The sequence below is a fragment of the Dermacentor silvarum genome, chromosome 1, assembly GCF_013339745.2.
Source record: "Dermacentor silvarum isolate Dsil-2018 chromosome 1, BIME_Dsil_1.4, whole genome shotgun sequence".
Lineage (NCBI taxonomy): Eukaryota > Metazoa > Arthropoda > Arachnida > Ixodida > Ixodidae > Dermacentor > Dermacentor silvarum.
Genome location: NC_051154.1, coordinates 160,934,718 through 160,956,928, shown reverse-complemented (window position 1 = coordinate 160,956,928; position 22,211 = coordinate 160,934,718). Strand labels below are relative to the sequence as shown.

The 22,211-nt window shown below is 46.9% G+C and overlaps 2 protein-coding genes across 4 annotated transcripts in view; one reads left to right on the top strand and one right to left on the bottom strand.

Moving 5' to 3' along the window:
• The window catches only part of LOC119436305 (tachykinin-like peptides receptor 99D), a 729,947-nt gene that overhangs the window by 23,272 nt on the left and 684,464 nt on the right, over nucleotides 1–22,211 (bottom strand). For all 3 annotated transcript variants that reach the window (XM_049656881.1, XM_049656884.1, XM_037703119.2), the window contains 2 exons: nucleotides 20,770–20,985; nucleotides 19,316–19,466 (listed from right to left, as the gene is read on the bottom strand). In XM_049656881.1, coding sequence (XP_049512838.1) covers nucleotides 19,316–19,466; nucleotides 20,770–20,985 — 367 coding nt within the window. The remainder of the gene's footprint in view (nucleotides 1–19,315; nucleotides 19,467–20,769; nucleotides 20,986–22,211) is intronic.
• The window catches only part of LOC119432753 (uncharacterized), a gene marked incomplete at its 5' end in the record, with an annotated part of 185,237 nt that overhangs the window by 82,692 nt on the left and 80,334 nt on the right, over nucleotides 1–22,211 (top strand). The window lies entirely within an intron of this gene.

The following is a 22,211-nucleotide window of genomic DNA, read 5'->3' as shown; positions in this document are numbered from 1 at the left end:
TTCGTGCAGTGTTTATTAGAATGAACATTCGCAGGTTCGAGGGAGCAATGCTCTCGTTCTTGTTTCCAAACAATGGCTCATACCCAACAATGCGGATTGACCAGGAAACAGGTGGCTTTACAGGTGTGTTTTATCAAGATTGTGACCAAAATTCAATTTTGCATATCAAAGCGTGAGAGAACGAAAAATAAATGTAGAAATGAGGAGAAAGCTATAAAAAAATTTTGAGATGACGTAATTGAAGATTAAGAAATAAAATAAATGATTCGTAACTTTAGAAATATAACAAGGTAGTCGTTTTGTGTCCCTAGTGAAATTGTGAATTACGAGAAAAGCATTCCTGTGGCCGAATCTCAGAGAAGACGCCCGAAGGGAGAGAATGACCGGCGAAATTTGTGATAGCCCCAAGTTGGTGGGAGTGGTATTCGTTTGCGGAAGTTGCGCCTCCCTGCGGTGAAATGGAAGGACTCGGTTCTTGTTCCTCTTACCTATCCGGACTTAGCCACGGTTCTCTACTAACGCAACCCTTTAGCTTCTTACTGCTGGGTTCGTTCGGGTTTTCTTAAATTTCTGCTCGGGCTACCCCGTTATTATAGGCGTCATGCTATCTTGAAGAAAACAAGACGACGTCAGCTTCATCCAATAAACGTGAGAAGAAGCCGAGCGCTAAAAGAACACTAACCAAGACGAAGCAAACGGGTTCAACTATTGTCATTACATGTAGAAGAAGAAAACTTAATTTAGGACAGCCTCCGGAACAGAGAATGCGACGGGATAGAACACGAAGAAGACGTGGAGGCCAGCTCTATCCAGTATGCGCAGAAGTTTAGCGGGCGTTAGCCAATCATGGCAGCTGCTGGCGCGGTCGAGCTCTGCAATCTCTACTGCCTCGTGTACGGCTATTCGTTGGCATGGCCAATTTAGAAGCATATCGGATGACTGTGCGAGCCGGAGTGAATGTCAAAACGCCGCAGTATCCTGCTCTCACGTGATCACATACTGCGTCATGATGTCACAACATGGTGGAAACGAAACTGAAGCTCTATGTAGAAAAGCTATTATGTTAAATTGTTTAGGGCACTGTGAGGCCTGTATTTTTTCTGAGATTGAGAGGTACCAGACCTTTACTTAAAGCAACAAAAGAAGGCTGGGAAAGGTGGTGTCATTACCCCTTTTACGTAAAAGTTTAAGTGCGGTATTAGACACCGTATAGAGTAATCGACACTTCGCACTGTCATTATGAACACGAACGGATATTCCAGGGGAACGCTAAATGTCTGCAGTTCACTGTAGCAAGGAGGAGATCATTGTTGCGACCGAGAAATTCTTAACGGAATCTGGCTGCACGAATCCGATACCGCACGAAACAGTGCGACACTTAGTGCGCGTAATAGTGCGTGAGCGCGAGCGTCACTAGAGCACTGCACGGGCTCGGGCTTACCCGAAAGCCCGGGCCCAGCCCGGGCCGGGCCGGGTAGGGCAGTTTTTTCACGGGCTCGGGCCGGGCTCGCGGGCATGGCTCGAGTATTTTGACGCGGGCCCGGGCCGGGCTCGGGCTTTCTGGTGGTGTGCATGTAACGTGCAGCGAGTTAACCTCGCGCGTCTCGACTCTGAAAAACTTGTTGCCCCGGCGCAGCTGGAAGCTAGCAGTGATACTCCTGTGTACTTCCCTTTTCTTCTACCGTCGTATTTTGCGCTGTTTGAACAACATGTAAATGTCCAGAAAGACCGAAGTCGCCTCAGATCAAAGGATGTCATTGCATTCCTTACCTAAATCAATGTAATTAATGTTTTCAGCGCGGTGTAAGCGCGTTCGCGACTTACTGATTCTTGAAAGACGAATTGGTAAAACGATGACTGGTAAGATAAGATAATTTGTCACGCCGCTGAAATATGGCACTGCGTCCATCCATGATTGCACACATGTTCTCAACCGGCCGCCTATAAGCAGCGCATTACGCTGCACCATGGAGGAACGAGAAGCTTTCTTTCTCCACTTACTCCATCCATGCGCTGCGCTCACGACCGGTCGTGGCTGCGCTTCAGCTAGAGCGTACTAGGATACAGTTAAGTGGGACGAGTGGTTGGGGTGGTGCATGCTTTGCAGTGAGGCGCCCGACGTGGAAAAATACTTTGTCGGCACTGTGATAGAAGTGGATTGGGCCGCATCAAGATCGCGGCGTTGGAAACTGCTGGCGCTATTGCTCGGCAGGGTCGTTCGTACTACTTCGCGCGCTGGTATTTGCGTTCAGACCGCTCAAATGGTGTTCATAATTGCATGTGACATGTATTTATGCCTTAAGAATAAATTCCTATAATTTTCTTCGTTATTTTATTTTTTTAAATGCCGCTCGGTGATCTTTCTCGGTCTCGGGCCGGGTTCGGGCCGGTTTTGAGCCGGGCTCGGGCTGGGCTCAGGCCTAAGGTAAAGCGGTGGCGGGCCGGGCCGGGCGGGTAACGTAGATTATTTTCGGGCCCGGGCGGGGCCCGGGTCTCGCCATAAAACTTTTGGTTGGGCTCGGGCGGGCAGCCCAACGTAAAAACGGGCCTGGGCCGGGCTGAAAAAATCCGCCTGTGCACTGCTCTAAGCGTCACTGCTACGAGTTATAAGGGAAACTGCAACATTTTTCAAATGCCAGACAGGCGGCTATATGTATATTTAATTACACCTCCTGTCATGCGCAAGTAAGTAAGCTCTGTCCGTATAAGAACTAAGCGATAATCTTAAACATGCAAAAAGTTCCACATCCAAACCAAAACTGAACAGGGCAGCTGAGAGAGCTGCTGCGTGGGACTTCAGAGCAGGCACGCGTAAGGAACAGGAGTGCATAGTTGCGATATCTCGGGAGGATGCGTTCAAATACAACAGATTCTACAACTACAGCAGCTATTCTTGGAGAAAAAAAAATAATAAAGAAAGATTGTCTCACAAGGGCATGCCGCTGCCGATACCTTTATGGCAGTGGATTAGTAGAACACAGTCGCTCGTGGCGTTAAAAGTCCTGCACCACATCGTTTTCAAGAGCCCCTCGCAACCATCAGTGCTGCTGCTCCCATGCAGCTCCTGCTCCCTTACTGATGTCACGAGTGGCAAGCACAGGGTGGCCAGTAGAAATCTGACGAGGATAATAATCGCGAGTGCGCATGTCAATCTTAAAAATTAACTTGCGTGAGAACTGCACAACTTCCAGTGGCACCGTTTGTTGCATACGACCAAAGTAATCAGGGGAACGTAGACGATACAACTTTTCATCCGACCCGTACAGTCAACCACAAAAGTTTGCGGACCACGCGAGCGCGTGCCAGACTGCCTATCCGCGCCACCTAGCGGTACGCCACCTAGCGGCGACAGGGGCGCTCTCCCGGATATGAGCCCTCTTGGTACTCGCCTGCCTGTTAATTTTTTATTCCCGTGCATGACATTGTTAGTTCGTTGTGTTGACGCAGAGCGCTGTCTGCGATAAGACCGCCACATATCTGGCTTGATAGCAGTATCGGAGCAATCACTGCAACCTTTGTCGACTGGTGTGCCAGTGGGTAGATAAGTTTCACGAAGCGCTGCGACGATTTTTTTACGCGACGTTTACTGGCGCACTTTGGTTGGCAGCATCTTGGTCCAATGAGTGTTGCTGCTTCTGCGTCTTGAGAGAAAGGGTAGGGAGGTGTTTCACTGTCATCAAAAATAAAGAAAAAGCGGATGCATAGAAAATTTTCTTTCACACATAGGCGCATCTTCGCATCAGTCGCTGAAAACGTAGTAGACTTGCTTCAGGCCATGTGGTGATTGCCTATTTGGAAAGATGCCGCTGCGTGTTCCACTTGACGAAAGAAGGCACATTGTGCGTTTATTTATAGAGGGAATACCTCAGCGCGAAATATGCCGCCGAACCAACAGGAGCCGGACTGCCGTGAATAGGATTATTCAAGCTTTCCGCGACGATGACAGATTCACAGATATGGAGCGCAGTGGGCGTCCAAGGGCCACGACTGAGGAAGAGGACCGCCTGATTACGGCCGCCATCGTGGCTGATCCTTTTCAAAGTGCAGAGGATATCCGAGAAGCGCTCTCGCTCACGGTATCGTCTGAGACTGTAAGAAGAAGGCTGAGTGAGCTTGGCCTGCAGTCTTTCGTAGCAGCACAGAAGCCCTGCCTCTCAGACAGCCAGCTACAAGAACGACTCATGTTCGCTACAGCAATGAAAGATTGGACAACAGAGAAATGGGGCGATGTCATCTTTAGCGACGAGTCAACTTTTTCCACGCGCTGGGACCAACGGAAGCGGGTTTGGCGTCCACTAAACTGCAGGTGTGTTTACAGTGTATTGGCAGTTAATCCACGAAGCTAATTCTGCATCACAACATGTTTCACGTAAAATGAGCTTTTGGACATTACGAGATTTTTCTGTAGTGCTATTATGTTGAAAACATTAACGATTGTTTCATAGTACTACTTACTCTGAAGCTAATTAAAAGCTGCCAGTGGGTCTTTCAGTACTATCTAATGATGTTTGCACGTTTTCTATTGCAACTCTATAACAGCATTATAAAGTTCATACGCAAGAGGAATCACAACATTTTTAGACGCGCCGCTGGAACCCAATTGTATGCTATTTCTTGCAGATATCTGCCTAATTACACACAGAGTGTTCTATCCAGTGGACGGTGTTCCGTGAGCGTGTGGGGAGCAATCAGCAAAGATGGCCTTGGTCCCCTTGTGCGTCTGGAAGGGCCCTTCACTGCGTCACGGTACTGTGACGTCATCACTAGACACCTCGTTCCGTATGCGCTGGACGGTCCCTTCAGCGACGGCTGCTATTTTTTTTCAACACGACCGCAGCCCGATCCATAAAGCACGTATCGTCCAGTCATTGCTAGAAGAACATGCTGTTTGCCAGCTTGAGTGGCCTCCATGTGGCGCCGACTTGAATCCTATAGAAAATGTCTGGGGCATGTTGAAGAAACGGCTGTCCACACGAGCCAACCGCGGCCGCACGGCCGATACGCTGTGGCAAGCGATCGCACAAGAATGGGAAAGCCTGCGCGGTCGACCGGAGATTACTGAATCTTTGTACGAGTCGATGCCCACACGCATCAATAAGGTGCTAGAAAACGGCGGACATTTCACTTCCTACTAGATCATTGAGAGACCTATGTTTCATGACACTTCTGTAAATGTCTTGTGAATAAATTCATCCCCTTCAGACACGAATTATGATGCACTGTCTGCAAATGCGTCAAATGCGCATGGCATCATTTCAAGACGCTCACTATTACATTCCAAGAAAGAAGACGAAGCAATGTGCTGTTTTGTGCGAGTTTCAGTAAAAAAAATTAATTAGCGTATAACTCATTATCTAATTATTCTGAAATCCGTCAGCTTCAATGCTTGCATAAAAAGAATCAACTATTAGGCCCGAAACGCATGCACACTTGCTTTTTCGGTTGTATTCGTGTCGACCGGAGAAAAAAAATACTCTTGACGTTGGTCTTCGAACGCGGCACGTCGAACGATTGTCGAACATGGTAGTGTCTCCAGCAAAGTGATCATCTGCAGCAATACGCAGGACAATGAAGTTAACTGACCGCTAGTTGTCCCATCAGGAAGCGGACACGAATGTGCACAATGAGTTTTAGGTCATTTGAAGAAACATGTGGCGTGGGACGCGCCTCCGAAGTTCGAGTCCCCAAACGAGGACGCCGTGTCGCAAAGGGTTATAAAAAGAGTCATCGCACCCGATTATTTCTTATTTTTCTAAATGTAACCACTATAGCAGCGCGGTGGTTCGGGCTTTGCGCAGCAAAACCTGGGCGCAGGCGATCAAATCCCGGCCGCTACTGTCACTTAGCGATGGGGGAGGAACAGAAAAATTCTGCCTACTGACTAAGCATCTGTGTCCCATGGCTGCCTCACCGCTCACTCACGCACTCACGAAAAAAAAAAAAAAACAGCGTGGCTACGCGAAAATAGAACTGATAACAGCCGAAGAATACGCTGTCTGATTACTTGTACTGATATTCTGCTCTCAAAATATAAGCAAGTAGCCCTGGCTAACAAAGAGCGCGTCACGTTGAAAGAGATAGGTAGAAAATATTTGCGCACAGTGCGAAAATAGACAGGCCATAGATTTAAGGAGGGATGCGTCTTCAACGTAGCGCTGCTGTCGATCGCTGGTGACGTAGCGGAAGTGTCGCGAAGAGTCTCTTGGCCACGCGCTCGCGTGGTCCGCAAACTTTTGTGGTTGACTGTACATCTAAGAAAGTCGCGAGAGTTGCCCGTAAAGGAGCATCAGACGGCCGAAGTTAATCCTTATGACAGAAAATAGTACGGACTCTACCATTCCAGCTTTCGGGCGTGAAACCGCATCCATTACTTTTAATACAAGTTTACCAGGAAGCTTGTAACAATTAATTGTGCCCTTATTTTCGGCTAGTGGGAGGGATATTTCGGCCCATGGTACGATACAGGCTTGGAAGTCTGCTTGAGACCACGCCGGTAGTCGTGAGTCGTGTCCTGTCGACCGCCAGCCGTAAAAGAAGGCACATGCATTCGGACAAAGTACTCTCTCGTTTCCGCGGACGTATATACCGCGGCTCTGGAGAGGACAGAGAGGAAAGGAGGGCGAAATTAAATTCCGCTTTGTTCCGGAGCGAATATAAAGAACCGGCACTTCTGGACACAGGCCGTCCGAGCGCAAGTTGTGGGCCCCAGAACAAGACATGGAGAAGGGGCCGAAGATCCTGAATTGTTCATCAGTAAGGCAGCAGAGATCTGTGAACGAGAGGGGAGCCACCGAGCCTTAAGGACCGACTCTTGCGAGCCACGACCGGAGGCTCCCTGCGTTACCCCCTCCTGCTCGCAGCGAGCGGTTTTGGAAGATGAGGCTAGCGGAGCCCAATGAGAATCATCAGGGAAAGACACCGCGCACGGAGATGGCATGCCAAGCTCCTCCGGGAGCCCTGGCCGCTCTTCCTTATCGCAGAGACGGCGGTTCCCCTTCGGGACTCAGTGCGGCAAGCGTCCGCACAGTGCGCTGGCGCGCGATCACGCACACACGCGAGCGTCGAGGGCGGACTGGTGCGGCAACCGTTTTATGGGCTCCTCGCTGATTGTGCCGAAATAACGCCCTGTCGGCGGCCGCAGGGCAAGCGGGCCTACCGCGGTCCCTCCCCGAACAAGAGCGGGGACAAACGAAAGGAGGTATAGGAGGAAAGACCCGGGGAGCCCGGGGAGCTTTTTTGTCCCCGGAGGCATAAGTATGTTTCGGTGTGGAAATTGCGCCTTCTGAACCTTCCGATGGCGCGCGGAAAACGAAAGGAAGAAAATCGACTAAGGGCACAAGGTGAATAGATCGAAGGAGACAAAAAATGAAAACAACAGCAGTAACAGCATCAAAACAGAAGAGGAAAGCAAGGGGAAGGGAACAGAACACAATAAAGGGGAGGGGGGCGACTGCGCTGACAATCCGCAAGCGAACTTCTCCACGTGGATCAGAATGCCGCCGCTATGGGGCGGCACAGATTGCGCTCGAAACGGGATTAAAGTGTGGCGCGCACGGCGACACGAAACAACGTTGCAGGCGCGCTCGGCTGCTCCGCGGGGACTATCACTCTCCGATATGGGCACGTGGCGAAGCTCGCTTTTAGGTGTTGGGAACGTGGCCGTTCACCTTTGGAACAAAACAGAGGTACCCGTTTTTGTCACGAAGCTTTGGCAGGTGGAACGAACAAGTAACCACACATTTCTATGCGGTGCATTTATGCGAGTTACTTTTCGAGCGCCAAATAAAAAGAATAATTGAAATTAACACGGTGTGACCCTTCTCTGCCCACAGAAAGAACAACTCTTTCTTGCTGCCTGTAATTTTTATCTCCATCTGTGCGGTCAATACCTCTCGCGGGCATGAGCCATGTTTTCAGGCCTCAACAACTACTGTCTCGCAAAAATGCTGAACAACGTTAAGGAGTTGGATGACGCTTTTCGGTTAGCGAGCAGCTAATCATACTCGACAATAAACAAAGTATGTTCGACAATGAGCAAGATCTACTCGGCAATCTGTACAGGAAATGCGCGGTTCTTTCCGACGGAGGGATGGACCTTCTACACGATGTGTGGAATGACCGAATTTAACGTGGCGCGATTACGCTAGCAGGGGCCACTTCAATTAGGGGCAGGAGTACTGAAACCAGACGTTACCGAAGACCAACACCGACCACGGGCTCAACCCTCGACAAGCTGGCCACGTAAGTGAGCCGGTAACAATACAATCTACCGACTTACGCCTTCAGCTAGGTAGACATCTCTGGCTATATTAAGAAATTATCCGCTAGCGTTTACAGAGAACACGGCTAATTTCATGTTAATGGGTAATATTACAAGTGCGGATTCAGGGGTTATTACGTACAGATGTCTAACCCCCCCCCCCCCCCCCCCTCAACTTTTTTTGTCGAGGTCATCACGGACGTACAGTAGTAATTGGTTGCTTACTGAAATAAATAAATAAATAAATAAATAAATAAATAAATAAATAAATAAATAAATAAATAAATAAATAAAAGAAAAGGAAGTGAAGTAAATTAATGCTGACCGCAAAAACTGCATGTCTAGCGAATTGTGTTGACACCTGAATAGCGGAGTCAGCACATTGTTACCTTCACACTCTTACTTCCAGTTACTTTTGTGCTTCAATACATAAAACGGCGTTCTGTTAAGAAAGTAACTGGAATGCCAATGCGTTTCTCCGCAAAGTTCGGAAATTCTTATCTCGAAACTGGTGTCATCCTGAGGGCTCGTTCTAAGTGGATCCGCCTTGCGAACTCCACGTCTATAAAATTTGTAAATTACAATATGGGCCATAAGGCAATTAGTTAAATGCTTAATTAGTGCATTTTTGTTATTTAGTCGATTCTGCATTTCAATTCTGTGTGCAAGTAATATCCGCCTCTTCGAGTAGACCAGCTCACGAAGTAGAATTCAGCTATCTGCCACAGGCAACCTTTAAAATTTTTTGAAAGTGTTCGCTGAAACATCCTGTATGTATATATTAAAGTATGGTGTTTTACGTGCCAAAACCAGTTCTGATTATGAGGCACGCCGTAGTGGGGTCTTGGACGTGGGGAATTTGGACCACCTGGGGTTCTTTAACGCGCACCCAAATCTAAGTACACGGGTGTTTTCGCATTTCGGCCCGATCGAAATGACAATGATGATTCACGTGTAAAAGCACGCATAACGGCGACCGCTTCAAGCACCTGCCCACTGCCAATAATGACAGGAACGCGTCGTGAAGAACCCCGTTACAAACAAGTAATCTCCCTGGCCATTGGCTCTCTCCCTGGTATTTTTTTATTTATGTTATATTTTTTATCTATTTATTTATTCTTCTGCACATAGCTCAAAATGGCAGGCGTGCTCGTTAATCATGTCTGTCAAACACGCTTAACAGCGACCGTGTCAATGACATGTCCACTGCCACTTTTGACGGGAATGCGTCGGGCATCGTCGTCGATCAGGTTAAAGCGAGTGTAACGGGGACCAGACCAAAGACCTGTCCACTGATAATGATGACAGGAACGCGTCATGCAGAACTCCGTTACCAACAAGTAATCTCTCTGGCCATCGGCTCTCTCCCTCATGTTTTTTTTTTTCTGTTTGCTCTCTTTATCTCTCCTTCCTCTCTTTTTCTCTCTCTTTTTTTTGGCGTCTTCTTTCTCTACCTGAAGATATAAAAAGACTGTTGCGAGAATTTCCTGCATCCCTTTAAAAAGGTCGGTCCACCGACCGAAACTGTTGGGTAAATAAACCTAAGATAACCGCGAAATTGTGCTTCTGATTTTTCTAACTACGCTTGGCCCATTGAAAAATCCAGTTACTACTATATATATATATATATATATATATATATATATATATATATATATATATATATATATATATAAATCAAAGCCCCTTTCATAAGGAAAGATGGTTGAACGCGAAACTTTCTCCCATGCAAACTGAATCAAAGTCAAAGCAAAAGCCAACGACCACGCAGCGAAACCAAGAAATGCCGAGCGACCCGATGCGCTGCATATGTGATTTGATTGCTTGTTTAGGATTGTATTTTTTAACGTTGAAGTGGCACGAAGACACATTTCCTTAAGTTGTGTAGCCTTTATTTTAGATCATGTAGCCGTTGATTACACGCACACACTCAAACTTACACGGACGACTCTACACTTGCACAGTATTGCCTTGTGATCGCTGTGGTAGACGATCAGAGGCTCTGCCGTTGCCGATACACGGGATCGGCCTTACGGGAGCAATCGCGCTCGCGCTTACGTTCGCGTAAGGCAGCCTCTGCTGCCGTGCCTACCCGCGGCCTACCGATAGTGACGGCCGGGAATGCATTGCGAGACGCGCGTAATGCAATGCAGATATATACAGTTCGTCTGTGTAGCATGGCCTTGCAGTTACCATTGTTATTATCGGTACAACTGCGAATGTATATATATATATATATATATATATATATATACTACGTGCCGGCTTTCCACATTTCACACACTTACACTTTTTTTCCGCTTTCACACTCTTAATGCTAACGCATTAAAAGGCCACCGTAAGTTTGAGACTACAAACGGGTGTATTCCACCATAGTTGATTAAGCCTTATACTCTAATTATCGAGCCTTATATTGCAATGATGAGTTTTCTACTTGGTGCTTGGGGTTAGTAGATTCGTCATATAATATCCAAGAGGTTTTAACGATTCACATCGCTAAACTGCAAAGAACGACAGGAGAGTCGATCTCTGATTAACTCTTGAACTTTGTCAAAACCCAGCTGGATTTGACACGTTGAGGCAAGGGATCTTGTATGATAGCTCATCAACAACTTCATTAACAGGAGTCGGTGCACAAGGGCGTATCCGAGAGTTGTGACCCATTAGCCTTATACGTACGTTGTCGCCTTCATCGGCTCAAACTTTCAAAGTCGGTCACACACACACAGTTCATTCCCAACTAGCCCCAAGGCAATTCCTAATTCAGTATTGAACTCGGTCTGTACCAGTGTGCAAGGATTATCTCCTCCGTCAACGGGCAATTCGAGTCAAGCGGGCTCAAGAGCGCTTTTCTAGAAACACTGTAACGGGGATAGTCAGCCGCCGTGGTGGCGTAGCGGATATGGCGTTGCACTGCTAAGCACGAGATAGCGTGATGGAATCCCGGCCGAGGCGGCCGCATTTCGATGGGGGCGAAATGCAAGAACGCCCGTGTACCGTGCCTTGGATGCATGGGAAAGAACCCCAGGTGGTCAAAATTAACGCGGAGTCCCCAAGTATACGAGGTGCCTCATAATTAGATCGTGGTTTTGGCAGAGAAAACCCCAGAACACAAAAAAAAAGAAAAAAAAAAGAGAACAGTCACGTAGGAGGCGCCTGATCCTCTCCTCGCAGCCGCAATTATCGGCTATTCTAGCTGCAGCCCCTTGCACCGCGTTAGCTTGCGCACTTTCTTTTTCTATCTTTAAAATATCTTCTCTGCTTCTATCATATTTCATTACCTCCACCAAGCACAGGGTAGCCAGCCGGTATTTACACGGGCTAACTTCCCTGTCTTTCCCTCTCTTTTTTTATCCTTCTCCTCCTCAACCTGGGCGTTGCTCGTTGCATGCCGACTTACGAACGTCAAAGTTGACCTTGACACCATAAATGAAATGTTTGCCTTTTCTATGCTTCATTGAAATGAGCCGCCTTTTTGGAGTTTGTCATACCTCATTCTGGCACCTAAATAACGAACAAGATGCTATATAAGATTCTTTAATGACAAGACTGGTTGAGGGGCACGGTGTGGTGGAAAGGCTTTACTTCTTGTTCGTGCCAATAATCGATTGCCTTAGCACAACGGCAATTGAGTGTGCATGGGCTTGTGTACTCGCTCTTGCCTACTGAATATAAATTGAGTTGCTATTTGCTATGAAGAGGAAGGCTTTAGCTCGAGGGCTCCTATTTAAATACATGGGAACGGAGAAATTGTTTTACCCGGTAACCGAATTTTATGAGGTTTGTTGCGCGCACACACACACACACACACACACACACACACACACACACACACACACACACACACACACACACACACACACACACACACACACACACACACACACACACACACACACACACACGCACGCACGCACGCACGCACGCACGCCCGCCCGCCCGCCCGCCCGCCCGCCCGCCCGCCCGCCCGCCCGCCCGCCCGCACGCACGCACGCACGCACGCACGCACGCACGCACACACACACACACACACACACACACACGCACAGATGTAAAGTTCGAATCTATAGTGACTGTAGAAAGTGGAATATTGATGTGGGCCGACCACTTTTTAATAAAGATGGTTGAACATTTCCAAATTTCTGAAAACAACGCTATCACGTTTACTACGCTGTAACTAAGGAATAATAAATGATATCGCAATTTTGCAAACTACATCTAGTAACACACCTAAAGCGATCAAAACAGATACATAACAGAACGCTCTGAAATGTACCATTATGCGTATAGGACGTTTACAAAACCTTCTTAACATTGTAACAAGCTCACGCAAACTGTAAATTAAAACGTCAAATTTATCCGCTTTAGATGCTCCAACGGATGCAGTTTACAGAATTGCAATACTTGTTTTTGGTGTACAGTTACAAGTTTGTAAACTTCGTACTTCTATTTATTTGAAACTTATGAATCATTGGCAATTTTCTAAAAAAAACTTCCAGGCTTTAAATTAAAATACCGCGTCTACCGTCACTGAAATTTAACTTTATTTTTCAAGTGCACCAAGTTTAATTCAAACTGGTCCAATGGTTGTTTCATAATAGCATTTCTGCGTTTGACATGTAGGCTGTGTCAGTCCACATTGGAGCTTGAAAAGGGTCATGGCTGTGTCAGTTTCTTGTTTCGGTTTATAGCGACTGCAACGACATTCAAAATGGGGGGAACTTGACGAAATTAGCACTGCTGCAGGCTTTAAGGAGAAATGTGAAGCGTTCCTTTCCCCAACGCTGTCATAATAACTGTGAAAAAAAAAAAAAATAAGCACTCGTGTCTACGCAGCTGCGGGAACTTTTAGAATTATGCACTACTTGTTGCAGCTATATTGTTACGAGAGAGAGAGAGAGAGAGAGAAATAACATTTATTAGCCCCGAATATTGTTACGAGGCATTGCGTATGAGCCAGCCATTACAGGACCGCTGTGCTAAGAGGAAGAAGACGGGGCATGCCGCGTGAGATGCTGTCAGCCATTCTCTGGTAGCAGCAGCCTGTAAATAATGCAACTTACTGTCAGAAACTGATAATTAGTGACGTGGTTTGGGAGAGTGCTTGCGAGCAGTGCTTACGCCCAAAGAAGAAAACTAAAACGTAATCTTCCCCTTACCTAAAACGCTCTGCAATGACCGCGTGAATCTAGTGTGCGTTTTTGCAGAATTAAAACTTTTAGCCCCGTTCTCATCATTCTGCCCGTATTGATTCCGCCCCCGTGCGTGCCCCCACGTTAATGAGCACTATAAAATTAAAACACCGCAACACTCTCTTTAGCTGGGCTATCACTTTTAATCCGCTGGGACTGCTCCGCGTGCTTTTCTATGAACCATGTATGAAGCTAAAAAAAAAGAACATAAGGAGCTATTTGCCCTCGCGAAAAATAACAGGCAAAACAATCCATACCAGACTTTATAATCAAGAAGAATAAAAGGAGAAAAAAATACAGATTCTCTCTAGTCAGGCATGATAATATGCCTTACCGGCGATTAACTTTTCATGTACGTCTGGACGGACGATAAATCGTTTAACAGGAGGGTGAACGTTACGAGGAGAGACTGCCGCTATAATCTGCGTGGTATCGCACTGGTGCCTTAAACCGACACGGAAATTATTCTAAAGCTTCATGACGCGACGCTGCACTTTGGAGTTTTTGGTACTTATATCGAGGCCTCCTAATATCGAATATAACAGCGCAGCTCGTGACGTGGCGTCGCAGATAATGACAATGCGAGTTTAGGTGCCGTTTCGTTGTTACAGACTACAGACGCCGGCTTTTTCGCTCAATGGGCCATTTGACGCTTTCGCATCAAAAAGTTCCATGGTGTTATCTTTGTAACCACTGCCGGATTCAACGCTTATGTTGCCCTAGAAAAAGGCAAGTACTTCTTCTTCTTTCTGGTGTTTTACGTGCCAAAACCAGTTCTGATTATGAGGCACGCCGTAGTGGAGGACTCCGGATTAATTTTGACCACCTGGGGTTCTTTAACGTGCACTACAACGCAAGCACACGGGCGTTTTTGCATTTCGCCTCCATCGAAATGCGGCCGCCGCGGCCGGGATTCGATCCCGCAACCTCGTGCTCAGCAGCGCAACGCCTTAGCTGACTGAGCTACCGCGGCGGGTAGAAAAAGGCAAGTACCGGACTGAAATATATTTATTGCTGGTTACATAAAACATTGTTAAGGTGAGGCTATTGGCGAAATGTATTGACTCCATTTGCGGTGCTGGGAGTGACATACGCTGCACACCATGCGACGTGCACCCTAAAGCAAAAGACCATGTGATTTAATTGATACGACCGACTGTGTTCTTTTGAAGAATGGTATAAATGCATTTGGCAACGTGATGGTGCGTGATACGTCCACATGCTGTGGATCACGGCATTATGTGTGGAACGGTGGACCACGCGATGAAGGCGCCCTGCGTATTTAAGAAGAAAGAATGACGTTCTGGGGCTGTCGCATGACGAGGACTGTTGTATATGGTCGGGAGTGCAAGATTTCACCCTATCTAGTTACTTATAGCTTCTCAGATGTTCATGATTCTTGATGTCAGTTTATAGACATATTTCAGTGGGTCATTTTTGCGCGTTATTCCAAGATGAATAGTTTTCCTCGTCAGAGGATTAAGGTCATTGTTTGCGTTGTCACTTGACATAGGAGGTACGAAAGGGTCGGCAAATGCTTCCGCAAGAATTTTCGGAGTCCAGCCAGTCGTTATGCACAAAGCAGCAGTTGGATTCTTGCAGATCTCAGTAGTGCGGAGAGCCTTCAGTATTCGTCAAACACTTCCAAAACCATTTGCCGTATGCAACGAACCACACAGTGCTGCCAAGCTCTTTCGACGAAGTTGTTTTGTGTGCCGCCGTATGGCTGCGTCTAGGCGGTTATACACCGTCCAATCAGAGCTTCTTTTAGAACGCTGCGCTCTCCTGTAAGCGCGGCGTCGACAGGCGCGTCGCCTCAAGAGCTTAAGATAAGGGTTCAGTTTATCTATGCCTCGCCGTCGTCTTACGGTACCTTGTTGAAGACACTCGCTCACCAGTTTAAAAAAACTTGTCGTGTGATGGGGCCTCTGAAATCAGCTGACGGAACGTGTTGCAGTTTGTCACTGTGTAGGTGGCAGACTGGCGGCTAGGAGTATGTTCTGGAATCCACCAAATTGGTAGGTGATCTGAGCCCAATGGGTCAGATTCACATGACCAGGCCAGATACACATCTCTTGTTGATATCGCAAGGTTGATGGTGGATTGTTCCTTCCCTCTGCCCACAAATGTAGGTGAGCCGTCATTGAGTGTTTGTAGATCATGTCTAACAATAAGCTCGTTGATCTCTATCCCACGCTGGTCTTGTGGACGAGAGCACCAGCAAGGATGGTGAGCATATAAGTCTCCGCGCAGCACAAATGATGGGCCACTCCGAGTAACTAAGAACTCCAATAAGGTGGTGTCTGAAGATCGTGTCGGTCGATAATATATGCTTGCCACAGTCGTCGTCGTATCTCTGAGACTTACAGTAACGGCTGCACATTCCAAATCGGCATCGCAGATATCGCTTGTGTCAATAACTGCGAAATGTAGGTCAGCTCGGATATATAGCGAAGCTTTTGAAGTATTGCGCGGATGCGTGGCGTCCGTGCACTGGAAGGACCTGCATGCCGGCACTGTGCATCGAGCGTTACTGTGGATGCCTACTGTGGGAACGCTGACGTTAATAGTGGATAGGAGCCAACTGTGGACGACGAAGATGACGGACGCGCGAGCAGTGTGCGACGAACGCGCGTGCTGCCGCTGGGCGCCCTTGGGCGCGGCCGGCCGAGACTGGAGCTGCTGCCGTGAACCGCGGGACCGAGGCGTTTTCCCACATTGGCGCCCCATGTTGGGCGCCAATGTAGGAAAACGCTGTGTGTTCAAGGTGCTGCGTTTGCGTTGAAACATCGACAACACGAAGGTCACTTCGCTCGCTTCTGCTGCCGCGTTTCGTCACGCCAGCATTTTGACAGCGTGTGTCCGCGGTCATCTAGTGTGATGGGTTCATGTTTGCTGTGCGCGCTGACACCGCTGGCACCATGACACCACCAGGTAGCAAGCGAATTTTTGAAGTTGATACGGCCTATAAATGTACCATCCTTACTTCGCAGGGCTCTCTGATAATTTGCTGTCGCAATCGATGCTTCGCCTTTCGGGCGAAAGTACGCCTTCTTTTTTTCCCCTTTTTTTTACACGTGCTACACACCAAGGAAATTTCTTATGTCTATAATTCCCCTCTTTACAGCCATAGAAAAGGGTGTTTGAGTGAACTAATACACTCTTATGAAAGGTTGTTTTGTTGGCATTACACCCTTTCTGACAATGGGTATTTAATTGCACCCAACGCTTCCCTTTCCACATCGACATCTACTATCCTCTTTTCCTCTTTCCGCTAGTCGTTTGGATGTCTGCCAGTGGCGATGGAATCGAAGGAGTCCCAAAGTTGCTTGCAAGGCGTTTATAGGAGTATATATATATATATATATATATATATATATATATATGGCACGCAGTTTACTCTTTCTAAATTTGAACTGTTTATTTACAGATCGCCAGTCGGCAGTTTTACCTCTCAGTACCTCCGCCATTTCTTTTTTCTTTCATGGTATTTATCCCACTAACAAGTCACCAACTAAACATTAACCAATTGGGAATAGTCATAGAACGGCGGGCACAATGTCAGTCACACACAGATATGGCACGGTTCATAATGTGGAAATGCTGCTTCCGCTATAGAATGGTGGTAAGGATAAGCACCTCACAAAAAACGTCCGGTTGAATTCACATTAATCATAAACATATGTACCTAAAACGTGTTTACGATGAATCTCTCAGTCATTCCGCCGATGTTACCCAAAAGGATAATATAGCACCTGGAGAGCGCGATGGCGCCTCTACTCTATCTGCTATGATAGGCTGACGCCACGCTCTCCGAACCAGCAACAAAGTGAAACAATTTAAGCGAAGATAAGAAACGCAGGATAGGCGAGAGGAGGAGAAAATAGTTGTACCTCCCCGTACACTTTACGACTGGGGCTCCTCCTCTTGCTTTATAAATGCTGTGTTGTCATCGGCAGGGAGTTGCTAGGCACACAGCTGTGAATGTTTACTCCACTCTATACACAGCGCAAGACTTACTGCATATCATATTACACTGCCGCCGATGCTTCACCAGAAAGAACATGCGCCTGAGGAACTATGATTGGCTGACGCGCTATGATTCGCTGAAACTTGGCAGCGGATCTATAAAACAGCATTGAGCTGAAACAATTTAAACAAAGCCAGTGGTATAAAAAAATGCAAGGCAGGTTAAAAAGTAAAAAAAAGAGGCCCTGTCTCTCTACTTTACCACCGGGGACGCTATAACATGAAGTACCAAGATGACATCTGTAGCCTACTCTGACCATATCACGGGATCGAAAATGACAGCGTAAACTTCTGGGAAAGAAGCGCGTACGGCATTTTATTGCTTCCAAAGTTGAATTGCCAAAGCATCCTTAGATTCCGTATGATAATAAAAGCGTACACTAAGGGTGTTGTGTTAACGATTACACCGATATTAATCATTTCGAGGAAAAGTAACAGTGTAGAAAGGGTGTTTCCATATCGAATTTAACCGCGAGGGTGTAATTTTCGTACGTGTGTACACTACTTGCGGACAGGGCAATGAAGTAGCCCGAGCCTCGCATGGGCTCTTGGGTTGGCGTAAAATAGACACTGCGTAAAATAATGATGACGCCAGACGTACTAACGGCGTTCAGGACCTGAACGGCGTTAAGATATACTAATGGTGATTAAGCAAAAGTTACGGCCAGCTTGGCAAGCCTGAGAATTTATTTTATTTGGTCTTCTTTGTCTCGAATGAACGTCCAGTCCAGTTTCAAAGCCTTTGGAAGGAAAATGTAAATTGAAAGCTATCAACTGGTTTAATAAGGGCAAGTTGCAAAATTGTGTTGAGAAGGCAGGTCTTTAAAAAAGACAAGCCCACACGTCGAAACATTGGCTCCTGCTTTCACGTTGTTCTCGTTATCGTTTTGCTCAAAATTGTGTTCAGTGTGACAGCAGAGATATGCCGAATAGGTAATTGAATAAAACTGCGTAGCACAAAAGCTAGCTCCTGAAATCTTGCTTACTCTACATATATGGCAGACTAAGGAACAAAAAGGTTACGTGCTCTTTGAAATCCATGATCCCCCCATTCCGCGACTGCTATAGAAAGACATTTAAATAGGTTAGCTTTGTCTGAGAAAAACTGCGCGTAAATTGTCCATAGATAAAGTGAGTAATAGCCTTTTTGACACACTTGTAACCGTTCTTATCAAAATTTCAAGTACTTGCAAAACTCCGGTATTCCCACTGAAATTCATTCAGTGGAAATAAAATTCGAAGTACAGGCACTAATGCCAGAAAATAGACCTCAGGAGGAGGAGGAGCCTTAAGCCAGGGAGAGAAAATATAAATCTGCATTAGATGCTCTTTTATTCACATAAAAAAACGGTTTTATGCATAGGCCGGGGTTACGAAAGTGCCGGTAAAAAAGAAAAGGCCTGTTTCTAAAAGTCCGCTCTCCTAGCTGTGGCCCTACAAGCTTGCTTGAATATGAGAGTGAACTGCAGCGTCGCGGGTATATAGATAAGTAGCGGGTAATAACAGGCGATTGTCTCGTTAATTTCTCTCTGTTCTCACTTTCCTATGCCATGCTTTGTTCAATATATCTGTCCTCTCAATTCAATTTAGCAAGGCTTTTAATTTTTGTAGCTGCATGTTATATTTTACAGGTAAGTCTGTTCAACTACATGCATGTCAGGATTTAACGTTTTTTTAGAGCTCTTTGTTTTTCATTCCTTCGTACCTCCCGGTTATCGAGCTATCCATCTCTGAGTATTTGTGGCCTTATGCTCGGGGGCAACAACAACACACAGACAGCAAGCTGTATACCATGGTCGGCGGCACACGAAATTACAGGTGTCAACGCGCTTACCTTTCTTTTCGACTTGATGGCTTCGATCTGCTTGGCTGTGCACTCGCCAATGCTTTGGCTTCCCCACAGCTCACGGCCAACGCGGAAGTAGGTGAAGGCCATCGATGTTACCGGTATAATGTAGGTCACAATCAGGATCACCACGTTGTACCTGCGTGTATGAGGTTGCAGTACAGCACGCGCCTATAATTTGTACGAAGTATACAGAAAGAAAATACTTTTTATCCCAGATTTTGCTATATTGAGGAGAAAATGTCTTATGCAGAATAATAATTCGAAGCCCCAAAACCCCCAATTATAGCAGCACATGTTGCTTACGCGATTTGCGCCTTTCGAAGATTAACTCGTATACCTTCTCGCACGCATCTTGAAACGGCTGTGAACCAGTTTATTAAGGGCAAGTTGCAAAATTGTGTTGAAAAGGCAGGCCTTGCAAAAGACAAGTCCACTTGTCGAAATGTACCGTTGACGAAAACGTGAAGATTCATTAGTATATGAATGGTTTACTGACACAGTAACTAAATTAAAGGTGATGCTTTGAGTTTAATTTAAATGTTCGCAGGCAGGCCACGCAGCAATCGCTAAACGCTGAAGCGCTGCGAAACAAGACGCGAAAACGTAGACTAGAACATCGGTTCCTTTCAATTGAATATTGAATGTGCTTTTGATTGCTCTTATGCTCGCCAAGAAATCTTGCGCAATAATTTGTTCGACGAATTGCACTTGTGGATTGCAGATATAAAACCCAAGGTGAAGAATCTCAGTCAATAAGTAATGCACGTCACCACATTATGTTAATGGCGTTGTACATAGGCAGTGCGCATGTGATTTATATTTCTGTATTATAAACGTTTTTAAAACCACAAGTGTGAAATGTTATTGTAGCCAGAACGCTCCTTTTGAACCACTATAAATGTCAGTGACTCTTGTATTTTATTGTCTGCATTATAATGTAAGGGACGGCGTTGCCTCAAACAGGTAGAGAAACCTTCCTGTTGCGTAAGAAGGACGGCAAATAAAAAAAGAAAATCATTCTCTGGCATGTCATTTTCAGCACTTGTAGGATTAACCATCAGAAGGAATTGTGATGAAAACATTTTGCTAGGGCACGCTTCCCACCCATCATGGTTTCGTCGCATTGTGGTTGTCGTGATCGCTCACATGATGTACAACCGAAACCTTGCAATGTCAAAGAAGGCTTTCCTCTATAAACTTAAATCACATTCGATGCTTCTTCCCCTGGAACTGTGAGTATAACAGGAAAGTGACGAGTAATTAGCGCTAGTAATCGAGCTACCTTCCACAAAAGTTCCCAGGTCAAAGCACTCGCGGCCACATCGGACATTTACGCGGTGGCTGCGCTGCACTCACCGGCGACGATGTGATTTGAACGAAAATGACCTTCGGCAGTGGACTTTCGAAAAGCCGAACACTTTTGCAGGGGTTACACTCACACGTATTCGTCGTGGCTCTCGGTGACGTCACCGTCGGTCCAGAAGACGTAGCATATGACGCGAGAGTCGCCGTTGGCGAAGATCTCTGCCTTGGTGTTCGAGTAGAGTATGTTGGGCAGCGAGAGCAGGCTGCTCGCCACCCAGATCCAGATGGCGATGTTCAGCGTCGTCGCCCTGGACATCCGAGGCCGCAGTGGACGCATGATCGCCATGTACCTGCAGGAGGCAGGCCACAGGCCGCTTCGTGAGACAGGATGAAGCGGCAGCGAAAGCGCCGCGCACACGAAAACAAACCCCGCGAGCAAAATATATATAGAGAGAGACCCGCAAACCGCCATCCACGAACCAAATGTTTCATATAATCGTAGTTCTGTTTCTCAATATGTCGACAGGACTTCTTTTCGAAGCCATTATCTAAAGGAGCATGCTACTGCGCCTTTCGCGTAAATGATACTTTTCTCGCCGTCTTTGCATTGCATTACCTGCGATTCTTACCGCTACTTGATTCTGGTCTCGCTACAGAGATCCCGTGGCCGCTCGTCACCGAACTATACTTGCTGTACGTTTGGGGTCAAGCTGGTTGCTGATGCTCATCAGCCCATATTGGCAACATTTTATAATTAGTTTGTTATTTTAATATGTAGTTGGAGTGGATCATGACCCACTGCCAGCGCTCGATGTATATACTCCTAGCCTCTGCCGAAAGTGCAGTGGCTGAGTAGCAGCGGAGCTTCCGAAAGTTTGTGTAAATCTGTCCTCAGCTGGTGCCCCAGGGAGAGCAAGCACATCTAGCTTGTGGTGCCCCATAGGTAACCACGCTTCAATTTTGCGACCAAGGCCTGCGCGCTGCGCGCAGTGTCTGGTCGAACTGGCCACAGCACAGCAGTGATGACGCAGGGAGAAGCTGCCCAGCACTCAGCCAATTGCTTTATCGTTGATTGCCCAAAAGGCCTAGGTCTGCGATGCCGACACTATCAGAACTGCCTGCCGGACGCAGAAGCTTTCGCAAGATCCTTCAACGTCCCCAACGAGATTTGGCCGGAAGTGCCGGGTTAGAGAGGCTCTTACGTATCAGCCTTTGGTGCGCCGAGCGTTTTTCGCGTTGCGCTGCTGCGGCGACCAGGAAGTTTGTCGTGCTCTCCGAAGCAAGCACAAAACGAGAGCAGACCGCATAGAAGATATCACAGCTGCCCGCTTTGCTTCTGTGCAACAACACCTTCAGTTACTCCGAAGCTTGCTTCGCGAAACGAGATTACCGCCGACCAGAGTATTCTTCTGATGTTGATAGCAACTTCGGTAACAAGCAACTCGTTGGCCATTCGCAGTTATTGCTTCCGCGTTGTAGCTTTGTCTATTGATCTCGTAGGATGGTTAGGGCGGTGGTGGTGGTAGTGCTGCGGAGGATGGGGCGCGCAGGTTATTCAGGCATTGCTTGCCAGAGT